The 13,052-nt window shown below is 32.6% G+C and overlaps 1 protein-coding gene across 5 annotated transcripts; it reads right to left on the bottom strand.

Moving 5' to 3' along the window:
• Nucleotides 1-2,735: 2,735 nt before the first annotated feature.
• Nucleotides 2,736-11,220, bottom strand: LOC129317312 (mRNA-decapping enzyme subunit 2). 5 transcript variants are annotated; one of them, XR_008594973.1, is made up of 11 exons: nt 11,066-11,220; nt 10,858-10,962; nt 10,256-10,407; nt 9,384-9,511; nt 7,916-8,011; nt 7,393-7,545; nt 6,501-6,604; nt 6,345-6,412; nt 3,593-3,779; nt 3,420-3,521; nt 2,736-2,980 (listed from the first exon to the last, which is right to left on the bottom strand). XR_008594973.1 is itself a non-coding variant. In XM_054961679.1 (10 exons), exons 1-9 carry the CDS (start codon nt 11,197-11,199, stop codon nt 3,595-3,597), a joined length of 1,125 nt encoding a protein of 374 aa, XP_054817654.1. In that variant the 5' UTR covers nt 11,200-11,220; the 3' UTR covers nt 2,736-2,980; nt 3,593-3,594. The 5 variants fall into 5 exon arrangements, 3 of the variants coding, with proteins under 3 accessions (XP_054817654.1, XP_054817644.1, XP_054817638.1); XR_008594972.1 differs by having other exon boundaries at nt 3,420-3,779; XM_054961679.1 differs by lacking the exon at nt 3,420-3,521.
• Between the last annotated feature and the right edge of the window lie 1,832 nt (nt 11,221-13,052).

The raw sequence follows: 13,052 nt of genomic DNA, 5'->3' as shown, positions 1-13,052 counted from the left end.
TTAGAAGTGCCTCTCCTTCATTCTAAAGCCATAAAGAGGACTTATGACCATATTGTTCTTGAATGCAACTATCTTAATTTGGCTGGAAGAATAATTCTAATTAAAGTGGTGCTCTCTGCTTTGGCATCTTATCTTATGCAAACTACTCTTCTTCTTAAAGGGTTGCTTCATGATATTGAGAAGATTACCCAATGCTTCCTTTGGAGTCAGGAAATTGATAGAAGCAAGTGCATCTTATTGCATGGGATGCTGTCAAAGAAGACATAGTGAATGATGGTTTGGGAATCAAGGATCTATATAGACAAAATAGGGCTTTCGAAATGAAGCTATGCTAGGGCTTAATCACGAAACCCAATACTTTTTGGGTGAAGTTTTTAGGGCCAAATATCGATACAGAAAATACAGAATGCCTAAAGTCAACAAGAGAACTAGCCCTTCTTACATTTGGAAAGCCATGAACACAGTGTGGGAGTATTTCAACAAGGGTACAGGGAAGGAGATTAAGAATGGCTTTCATACTCAATTTTGGTGGGATCTTTGGATTCAACTTGACTAGCCTCTAATAGCCTATACTGATAAGAATGTTTATGATATTAACCATAAAGTTTAGTGAGGGATTTTGTTCTTCCTAGTAGTTAATGGAATCATGATTTCTTTCCTAGGTGGGTGGTTAGAAAAGTGCGCTCTTAATGCCCCTTATGCTAATGAAGATGATGTGTTTTGTTGGAGATATGCCAATGATGGTAGCTTTAGTATTGAATTGGCATATAGTTCACTTAACGTCCTTAGCTGATAGTCTAATGGCTTCTTGTAGAAACAACTTTGGCATTAGCCCATCCAAGAAAAAGTGAAATTCTTCTTGCAAGTAATTTATGAGAGACTTCTCGCTAACTCCTTAATAGCCTGGAGAGGTTTTACACATAGTGCGAAGTATTCTTTTGAGTGTAATAGTAAGGAAAATATTCTCCATATTTTGAGACTGTTGTGTGGCAAAAGTAAGTGTGGAAACTTGTTATTTCTTCTAACCAGTATACCTCTTTCTTTGCTTTTAACAACTTGTAGGTTTGGATTTGGGAAGGCATAGGGAGACATTGAGGGAAACATCCTTTAATCGCAGGCCATGGATCAAAACTTTCTACATTATATGCTAGATTCTTTGGAAAAGCAGATGCAGTAGAATCTTTGAAGGCCATGTCAATATAGCAAACCAAATTCTCCATTCAACCCCCTTCAGCTTGACTGAGGACACGAGCAATAGACATTATAAGCATTATGTGCTTAAGGAAACCCAAGACAATAACCATTTTTGGACCAAGCCTAGGCACTAGTTTGTTTATGTTGATGTCAATACCTTAGTCAAATATCCTAAGCAAATAGCTTGTGGCGGAGTGATTCATGATCATGGAAGTCATTGGATTTTGAGTTTTAACTGTAAGTTGAATCCTACTACTATCTCAACGATGAAAATCATTAGAGTTGATAATTCGAGCAGGCTGAACTTATTTTAATTCAAGTCGAATTTATTTGAATCGAGTTTAAAGTATCTTACGTTTTTTAAAAAACTCATATAGTTAAACCCGACCCTAACACCTTCAAGCTTCGGGCTTATTTAGGTCGACCTGAATATTCAAAACTTTTTAAAAATATTTTTTCTTTATTTTTGAACCAATTTTAATTTTTAAATAATTTTGTTAAGAATAAAATATTATTTTAACTTTAAAAAAATAAAATAAAAAATAATAACTTGTCAACTTTGTACTTAAATAACTCTATTACTACATTGTTATATTATATGTAATTTATTTATGAATGTTTCCTTTACTTGTAAATTAATATCTTAGTTATTTAAATATTGCTTTTATCATGATCATATATAAATATTTTATATATTTTAATTACTATCAAGTTGATCTCAATTTAATCATAGTTAGAACATTAACTTAAAATCATTACCCCAATTATTTTCAAATTTGTTAATAACTTTTGGATAAATTGTACTTTTTCATTTTTAAGAATATGAGAAAAATAGCCATTATTATATTATATAAAAATTATTTAATTATGAGTAAAATACTATTTTTTAAAATTATTTTTTATTTAACTTTTTATATTATTTAACCCCTACATAGTAAGGGTATTTATTCTTAATTTTTAACCAAGTTTGATGTGGACAATAACCCAATAATTATTCAAAAATATTTTTATATTTATTATGTTTATCTAGTAGTAGAGTTGAGAATTTGTACATGCCCGAATCTTATTTTTAATTTTATTTTTACTTTCAAATTAATTATATTATTTTATAAAAAATAAAATATATTTTTTTTCAATATACAAATTATGTATATATTAATTTTAAATACAAAAATTAATATTTAAATATATTTTAAACATTATTTTGAGATACTTTATTAAATAAAAATGATGAAAATATAAAGATTTTTATTTTTTTTTAAAAAAATAACTATAGTAACATTTAAATATATGGTTTTTAAATAAAAAATAACCTAAAACTTAAAGAATTAATTAATATTTATTATATTATATATATATTTTTAAAAAATATTTTTTATTTAGGTATTTAAGTAAGTCGGACCCTATCAAGCTTGGCCCGAATTTTTTCTAACCTATTCAGGATGGCATGAATGGGCCCGAACATTACCCATTTGATTTGACCTAAATTACTGCCTTTAGAAATCATGTTAACACGAGATTAAGGATTTGTAAGCAATGTGAATTCAACAAAATTAAGCTTTCCATTGATTCCCTTGCGGCCATTAACATCGTGTTTCCAGATAGCAGGAGGAATCACCCTTATGGTAATATTATTAATTTAACTAGAGATCTCATATATCAAGATTGAGAGTTATAAGTCAACTACAACTGTAGAGAAAGCCTGGAATGACTGAATGTACATATCAATTGGCAAAACTTGGTCGTTCTTCCAGGTATGACGCCGAAACATACTTGGTCGTCCCACCTGAGTGCAGTCAGAAATTAGCACATGATTTTGCTAATACTGCTTGACTTTTTTAGTTTTTATTTTGTTTCAAGCTTAGCTTCTCCTCTTATTCAAACAAAAAAGGGAAATAATTTTGGGGTGAATGGACAGGATCATCCAATGAAATCATATTACAGAATGTGATTCTACCTAAGCTAGTTATGTCAGCGAAGCATTCATAGATGATGTGGAGTAAACAGTAGTAAACTAGCATAATATTACAAAAAGCGTAATATATTTGCTTGCAAATAAGAAAGCAAGTGCTAATAAGACGGTAGTAACAAAATTTAAAAAAAAAAAAAAAGCAAGTTCATTATTTTTGTGAGATGCACTTGACCTTCTGTTAACAAAAGTGGTAATAAGAAAGAGGGTCTAACTTCTACAGCTTTGCAAGTAATTAACAGCGCAAACTACTTACACCAAGGCTTCCTGTACATAATGTACAAATAACTCCGACCAAACAAGTTGAGATACATCAAGTACAGCTACCTAATCCGGATGAAGAGTGATTAATATCAACCTGATATGCAAGTGAAAAGGTGAAAATCAATCAGTTATGTGAACTTTACAGGTAGGCTTATGGGTCCAGACCTTCAAGAAGAAAAGCCAGCTTCCATTGCCCGCAAGATTGGACCAGTATCAAATCTGAAGTTCCTAAAGCTCTTGCCAGGCCCCGTGTCAAGAGTGTGAGAATCAGGCTCAGGTATTACTGGTTGGCTGTCCATTGTCATTGAGCTACTTCCATTGGAACTGTTCTTCGCTTTCCAGATGCAAATTCCTTTGACAAAAAGCAGCAGCTTTTAGTAATCACCCACTGGTAAGTACTGGACATAAAGATCAGGGAACAATCTACTATGATATCTAGAGCAAGAATCTCACTCTAATAAAATCTTAATAGCCAAAGGTGGGAGAATCCCTAGCATGAAGAAAGAATTATTTATTTCTCATTGTGACTAAACTTTGTGTCTGCTAGTCCATTTATAATGCTGAACATCACTTAAAAATAATTATTAAACATCAGCAAAATCTCCAAATATCTCTTAACTAACACAAACAGATTTGAACGTTGGTGAACCCCTCCAACGGTCATAAAGGTCCATTTATTTAGCTAACAGACTCATAGAATGAACATAAACAATTCAGCAACAAACAATCAGCAAATAAAAGAAAATATGATTAAATAAGACTAATTCAAATGTTCAGTCCTCTGAAAATGCTACATAACAGGAATCAACCTCAGCTACTTTCCTCTTTTTCGTCTCTGTATGTTATTAGTAGGGCACTATGCTGAGTTGGTCTCTTATTACGACTACTATGAAGACTAGCCATTGAAAATTATCCAAACAGGAAATTATTACAATACTAAATATAAACAGGTAACATCACGTCATCACCGGAGGTTTTCCTTTCATTGTAACAGGTAAATTTGAGCAGCAATCTAGCCAAGTGAAGCTCATGATTGGATATCACACTGCCAATCTCATATCTATATCTAAAGATAGATGCGCAAAACTTTGGTGCACGAAAATTTTCATGGCACATCATTTGATGTGTAACTCATAAAAGAAATATTAAAGATGAGTTAGTTAGTAGTTAGATAGTTGGGTGGTTAGGTTTTGTTAGAATGAGAGCGTAAGGGAGGCCCTATATAAAGGGTCCTATATGACTCAATTTATGCTTAATGTGAAAAACCCAAAAACATATTCAGTTCTCTATCTACCTCCATTTCCTTTTTCTCTCTCCTCTCTCATCACTCATCTTTCTTTCCTATTTCTCCTCTGTTTTATTATGTTTCTCTCTTCTCTCTTCATCTCCTTCTATCATATTAGTAGTATCCAGAGCCTATCTTTCCTACCTTATATGCCCATAATCCGCTCCCCGACAGCATTAAAGATGGCAGATCAAACCGACGAACATTTACGTACCATTGAAACTCAGATAGAGGCATTCATGGCTCAAATAGTTCAACTTGTGCATACAGTGGATAAGACATGCACCACTCAAGGCTCCAACAACAATAGAGGAGTTGGCCAACATAGGCAAAGACAAGACCAGCAAGAATACCAACCTCAAACAAGATTCACCAAGATGGAATTTCCAAAATTTCAGAGAGGGGATATTCTTGGGTGGCTTATTAAGTGTGAACAATATTTTCAGGTTGTTGACACCCCCGAAGCATGGAAGGTCATGAAGGCCAGTATTCACTTAGATGAGAAAACCTTCTAATGGCACCAAGCACTTATGCTGCAAGCTTGACCTAACAGAAGACTATTTAGAGCAAAGTTATCTTCAGGGCTTACAAGAAATGCTTGCTGGGGCTGTTAGGTTATTAAAGCCCACTACACTACAAAATGCCATAAGCTTGGCTCATTTACAGGAAATTCACGTTCAGGAGTCAGGCAAAGAATTTAATGTGGTCGACAAGAGTAAAGGGGACAGATCACACTAGTATGGTCTTCTCAACCCTTCGACAAACATATCACACGGATTGAGTAAATGGAGAGATGCGAAAACAGTAGCTGTTAATGGGTTTCATTTTTTAAGGGTAAGGCTAATCTTTCACCTGAATACCATTCTTTTTCATCAGCAAACGGATCTGCTTCCTCTGTTGTGTCACGGCAAGTTATTTTTCAAACCCTAATTCAAAAATCTTAAAGAAATTAAACCAAGAGGAGGGTGACATATTTGGTCAAAGAATCTTTGTTTCTACTGTCACAAACCTAAGGGTCATAGATGTTCACCAACTCAGAAAGTCCAGATACAACTCATTGAGCTAGAGCCTGAATCTGAAGAAGCTACTGGGCAGGTGGTACACTTTCAAAGAAGTCATAGTGATGGCAAAGGGGCTTCTGGATAAAGGACAGCTGGATTCTGTTTTTTCTGTGTCAACCCTTGAGGTCAAGGTTCTCCCCCCCCCCCAAAAAAAAAAAGGGGGGGAAACCTTTTTACCAGCGTAAAAGATTAGTTAGATAGTTGAGTGGTTAGGTTTTGTTAGAATGAGAGCGTAAGGGAGGGCCTATATAAAAGGTCCTATATGACTCAGGTTATGCTTAATGTGAAAAACCCAAAAAATATGTTCAGTTCTCTTCCTACCTCTGCTTCCTTTTTCTCTTTTCTCTCTCATGACTCATCTTTCTTTCCTATTTCTCCTCTGTTTTATTGTGTTTCTCCTTCTCTCTTCATGTCCTTCTACCATATCATCATTGATCCAGTTAAAGGAAAAACGTAGTCCAGTCCAGTGATATCAAGGAGTTCCAATAAGAACTTTCATTCTAACTAGAAGTATGCTGTCACCAAGATACCTGGTACAACCTACCAAACATTTCCGAGAAAATAGACTCACCTTTAAGAGGCAAATCAGGCCTTGGTGGTATTGGAGGTGGATGCTCTGAAATCCAAGTGTTCAATGATCTGCACATTTAGGAACGGAATCTTTTCACTCTAACAAGAGAAAGGGTGATCACCAAAAATAATCAAAACTATATTTAGTTGCACTCACCCAAGGAAAGGGGCTACCATGTAAAGCTTGAGGCCAGTGATCCCACGAGAAATCACTTCATCACTTGCTGGCTGAACTTCATCAAGCCGATGCCATGCAATTTCCTGCATATAGATAACAAATAATACTCTCAGCATTTGATCACCTACCGATTTTAAATCCCTTTCAGGGTAAATCACATTCCCATGAGGATAAATTCATGACTCTAGACCTAAGAACTGAGAAAAGCAATCATGTAATAACCTTTTTGAAACATGGGACATATCCAATGAAAAAGAAGGGCAAGAATCAAATAATGCTGGTAAAAACTAAATACAGATTTAAGCATTAAAATTTAAAAGTTAACAGACAGTGCCCGTTTACTGATTTTACTTAGCAAAAATTGAAATGCTATGGTCTCATTCACAAATAGTTGCAATAATTATCATACAATATGCAGTCAATAAAATTAATAATTACAAAATCAAATGCAACATAAGTGTCTTTATTTGGGTTACATCGAAGTAAACTGTAAACAGAGCCAACATTACTTATTTATTTTTTACCTTTCTTAACACAAATATTTTGAGGCTTAAAACAAATCTCCCAACCAGCCTTCAAGGTAGAACTTGGGGCATTAGGAAAAAAGGGGGGGGGGGGGGGAGGGGGACCCCCTCATAAATCAAGAATTTAACTTCACAAAAATTTACATGGAAATATATACATATGCTCCCAATTTAAGAAGTATGTTAATCAAATTAAATCGGGCCATATTCCAATAAATATAAACAATATATACGAGAGTTGTAGAAAATATAAATTTGGAACTCCTGTGTTATAAATTAATAATAGTTCAATGTAAATCAACATGGAAACTTCTAAAATAAATCCATTTACGAAAAGAATCACATACACTGATCTCTTTTTTTGTAAGTGGAGCAAAAGGTGTATCATCCTTCACACCAGCAATGATGTAAAGCCGCACTCTTTGTTGTCCAAAAATAACTTCAATGTATTCCTCTTTTTTAAGAAGTTTTGAAACATCAAAACCAGTTTCTTCCATGACCTGCATTCACCACAAACAAGTATTGCAGAGCTAAAGCAAGACTCCAGGTCGAGCAGAGTAGCCAGTTCATACAGCTTGTAGTTTTCCCTCAATAATACTAGGAGTTATTTTAAGATCTTGACCTTATCATCCCACATATCATAGTATCTTGGATACCAGATTTGGATAAGTATTTTATATGCTTTTATGAGATAATATGGTGGCATATGAGATAAAACCTCCTAAATGTGTTATAAAGGGTTAATAACTTGATATTATTCCTATGCCCAAAGAAACAGTCGGTGATCCAATCCATTGAGCAAATAGAAAGAGGGAAACACAGACAGACAGACAGACAGACAGACAAACAGAGAGCTCCACAGAAGCTTACTTCTCTAATGGCACATGCATGGTCTTCTTCATCTTTGCTCTTTTTGCCACGAGGAAAACTCCAGCTTGAACCTTTCCATCCTTTCACTAGCAGGCACTGCGGATAGCAGACATGTAAGAAATATGACCCAACCAGCCAATAAATGAATGTGACAAAAATATTACCAGTTCCTCTAAGTCCACACAAAAAGGAACTTGAAACAAGAGCAAGTGAAAAATTGTAATACACTGAAGCTTAGGCTTCTCCAATGTGTCTTTTCAGAAATAAGGTTGCATCATGATCAAACAGTTAAAATTCCAAAGGGAACATTTAGTGAATGTGCCTTCAGAGAGCAAAACAAATGAAGGAATTTCAAAATGTAATTGGAACACTGTACTTCCATCTAAATAACAACCTAGTTTTGCTGACTATTAAAAAAATTTGTCTGACAAATAACAATTTTATAATTTTTATTCAGCATTTTCACCAAGATTCAAAATTCTCAGTCCGATAAAATGATCTAAAGGATTTGTCCCATGATGAATACCTCAAAATGAAAAAAAGTCATTTGGTGCTGCCAGTGTAAGCTATGGGAAAACTACTGAACCAGTCATCATCTATTATTATTTCCAAATGACCTAGAAGTTATGGGAATCAGTTCTTTTATCCTCTACATTGTTGTCAATAGACATCAAGCCAGCTACTGTTCTTGCTCTCTGTTAGAAACAGACCTTCAGATTTACGTACTCCGATAATGAATTGAAATAATTATTGATAACCAGTTATCATTCCCACCATAACCTTTAACCATTTGTGGCAGACACCTGTGCTAGCTACATGTGTAGTATAGCAATTTACTCAAATATATTTTCAAACATTGTGACTGTGGGCATGAAATCTTAATGTTTAGGAAACAAAAGCATAGCATGCTGTTTCTTTCAAAAAAAAGGTACAAGTGAAGAATTGAATTAATACTCAACGGACATAATGAAAAAGCATAACAGACAAGTGAAGAATCGAATCAATACTTGATGGACTAAAGAAAGGAGGAAAAGAGAATTCATCTTCCCTGTGAAGGATTGCCCCAAATCACTTTGACACACTGTAATTTCAGAAAGACTAATCGTTTTTCTCATTCTTTATAATTGACTATAGACTATAGACGATAGCAATGGGAAACTATGCTAGTTAAGTCTAATAATTTTGAAATAGCCATAATTGCATATTACTGGTTGGATCATCCTAATTGGTAACAGTGATATGAAAAAAAGTTATTTGGAACTCTTAAACGCAAAACTCTGAACACAAAAACCATAGTTACCAATTAGGAATACCAGAAAAGGTACAAGAACCAAGTAGCACAATTTTGTTGCAAGGTGGCAAAATACCATAATAAAGGTAAGTGGGGGGGCTTGAAAATAAACTTATCTTACAAAAGAAAAACATATAACCAGTATCACTGCCAGCATGAATTCCTAAACCAGCTTACCCTTTCATATGTTTCATCTAGAATTATTGCACCCGTAACTGGGACTCGAACCTTGTAAGAAGTAAAGTCCTTGAATATATCATCTATATGAGCTACATAAGGCTTCAAAACATCACAACTATTAAACACTACTATCTGTTAAGGAAAACAGGATAGAATCATTAAATGCTTGAATACTATGCTTTAGTATTAGTATCAAATTCTCAGACAACTATGCTTTAGTATCTTCCCAATACAACAAATATTATACAGAAAATTTTCTTTCTGTCTCCAGCAATTTTGTGTGTCCACAGGCAAGCAGTAGGTAAGGCAGAACATAAGCTCAATCCTCAACATTAGAAAAACCAACATGTTCATTACATTCTTATGAAAAAATTGCAAATGTATCATTGCAAACCAATCTGGTTCAACAATGACCCATTGCATATGTATCATTGTGGTCTTAAATTTTGGGCTTTTGGCAATTAATCCACTTGAACTTTGTAACGCATGAAACACCTCTTCCAACTAAAATCACAAAATTCCATAGAATTAACAAAAATGGCAATAGCATAAATCATTTTTTTTTCCTTTTGGGAGGAGAAAAAAGATTACTCAAAAACATAGTTGTTAGATTAAAAAATTTGGGAAAGGATCTAAAGAAAACATTCTCTAAACATCCAATGTTTTGAATCTCTGCTTATATTCTTCCATCTTCCAGCAATGACTAGACTAAAGAAAATAGTATACATAATTCTTTCCACATACTAACTTAGAAAAGGAAAATAAAACATAGCACGAAAGAGAAGTTTATAAATTTGATGTACAGTTACCAAATATAAATAGGTGTGACAGAGAGGACCAAAAACCAAAAGAAAAATATTACAGGATACATAAAGAAGTAAACTCCTTCAGGTTGAATGACTTCAGAGATGGATTATTTTCTACAGAGTTATCTTCATAAAACCAATGCGCATACTCCACAAGAAACAAGATCCTTTCAAATGATTGGAGGTCTTCCTTTGGCACATTTAACACAAATCGACTGCAACAAATAAAGCATATAAGAGACACTTAAAAAATAGTTAAAAAATGACTGATATAGAAGGAAAAAATTCACCCATAAAACAGGGTAAGGAAAATAATGCAACTGAATACAAATGATGCAGAATTATAACTGCTACACACATAATGAATGTTCCACGGCAAGCATTGAGAAAATTGACAAACAAAGGGCCAATCTTAACTTTACAAATTCGACTTGCATCGTCAGTATTTATCACACAAGGCTATCAATCAAGGGCATACGCGACGATCAATCAGATGGGATCAAACAGTAGAATGAGAATAAAATTGACGTCAAGAAAAAAAAATTGGACAAACCCCAAGAAGAGCTTCCAATGTTCAATAACCTTTTGCCCTCATCTTCCACAAAAGGAAAAGGAGTTATAAAAAAATATAGAAAGAAGGAAAGAAAGAAACTACAATGACAGACCTGCAGAGATCATCGAGAAGTTCCTGAGGTGGAAGACCGTTCTTGGATGGAGCACTCGAGGTGCGGGAAAGATTTGACATGACTTCCGATTGTAGAATTCGAACCCTAAAACACAGATTTCAAGGGGCAAGAAAAGAACGCCAAAAGGGTAAGCTTACTTTCTTTCTATCTCTTTCGTTCTTCTGCTAAGCGAAAAACGGAGCCTAACCTATAAGCAGAGCAGCAAAAATGGCATGCTCGAGGAATGAAATCACTGACTAGCTTCTCAGCGTCTTCAATATTAAGCCGGGAATGTTCGAAAAGTATCGTTTTTGATTCCGTTATCATGTCAGTCGGTCGCATCGCTTGAATGCGAAAGCACAGAATTTTATCAAAAAAAGAAATGCACAGAATTAAAAATTCGAAAAAAAAAACTACTACACGAATTTTACAAAGAACTAAGAATTAGACACTAACGAATCTGTATCACTTAAGTTAATCAGTTAGAAAATAAAATTTTTATTAAATTAAAAATAAATACACATAAAATAAAGTAAGGCCAAAGAATATATTCAAAGTATGATTAGTAATTTAAGAGCACTCTTTTATTATTTTGCAATTCAATTTCTCTTAATTATTGAGTTTAATTTAACTTTAGAATTAATACTCTAATTTATATTTATATATTCATCAATTACAAAAACTCATGATTTAATTATATTATGATGTCTTATGTAAATATTTCATTAATTATATACAAACCTTAAAAGATTATTTAGGATTTTTGAATATATGACTATTTCAAACGTAAATTTAAGTCTAAACTTAGGTTGTTTAACAAACAATCTAATTGCTTATTAAAATTTTTTTAAAAAAATATCCTCTTATAATTTTTTATTTAACTTTATATTTTATAATACAATTTACTATTTTATACCTATACAAAATACAAGCAAAAAACAAAATGTTGTATAAAATACTTAATATTCAAAATATTTTTTTATCATTCTTACTATTCATTAAATTGCAGATGGGCGGTAGCAATTTAAGAGATAAAAATATTTCAAAGATAAAAATAAAAAATAATTTATTTTTGTACACTCAAAATAATATATTTTGTTAATTTACACAAATTAAAATTTAAATAATAATTTATGTTATAGGAAAAATTGTCTTGACCGTACATATTAAAGTTTTGACCATAGATGTTCATTGTGATGTTATTAGAAGTTGAAAAATTATTGTGATATTATCTTGTACATATAAAAAATTCAATCAACTCATGATAAATATTTTGCCTATCATTTTTACTACAAGCCACACATAATCTTTCAACGTGCAATTTGTTTAAAAAATAAGCCAATATGTAACCCATATAAATTTATTTTATTTTATAATTTATTATCTTGTATATTTTAATAATAAAATTAAAAATTATTTTATACAAAATTTGTTATTTCATGTGAATTAAGATTTGAAATAATTAAAATTATCCATCAAATTATACACATATTTTTTTATAATTTATATAAATTAAGTTTGTAATTTCATTACAATAAAACATTCTATTTTATGATTTACTATTTAAATTTATATTTTATAACATAATTAATTATCTTTAACAAATGCAAAATACGAGCAACAAATAATAAATAACCCTTGCCAAAAATAGTAGGTCTTATATTATTATTTTTTTATGAATCTTACATTCACAAATATTTTTTATTATAGATCCCACACCTACTTTTGATGGGTCCAAGTGAGATTTTAGTTTACAAGATTTTTTTAAAATATATCAGTACTGTTCATTCAAGTGTAGATGAACAGTAACCGTATATATTTTACATTGATATATTGATTTAAATAATAATAGGTAAAATGGGAAAAATGTGATGAAAGTAAGCAAGTCCTTTTTCATTTGTTCGAAGCTGCTTTATCTTTAACATGGACTCCTTTATTGGTCTTTTATTAGGTGCCTTCTCAGTTGTCATAATTTGTATAAATCACCATTTTTTTTTTAGTGGATATAAATCACCACTTTTCACCAATCCAATTGCCCCCCATTAAAAAGCTGCGTCCATTTTAGCGACAATGTACCCACAAAGACAATACCTCTCATTCTCAAACCTAGTTAACATTAAAAAGCAAACATCTATGGAGCCACGCTCACAGGTGCTATGCTATGTCAGAATCCAAAAGAGTTCCCACACGTAGAG

The sequence above is a fragment of the Prosopis cineraria genome, unplaced genomic scaffold, assembly GCF_029017545.1.
Source record: "Prosopis cineraria cultivar Desert tree isolate PC_DT_omini unplaced genomic scaffold, ASM2901754v1 PC1, whole genome shotgun sequence".
Lineage (NCBI taxonomy): Eukaryota > Viridiplantae > Streptophyta > Magnoliopsida > Fabales > Fabaceae > Prosopis > Prosopis cineraria.
This window is presented reverse-complemented; position numbering and strand designations above follow the sequence as displayed.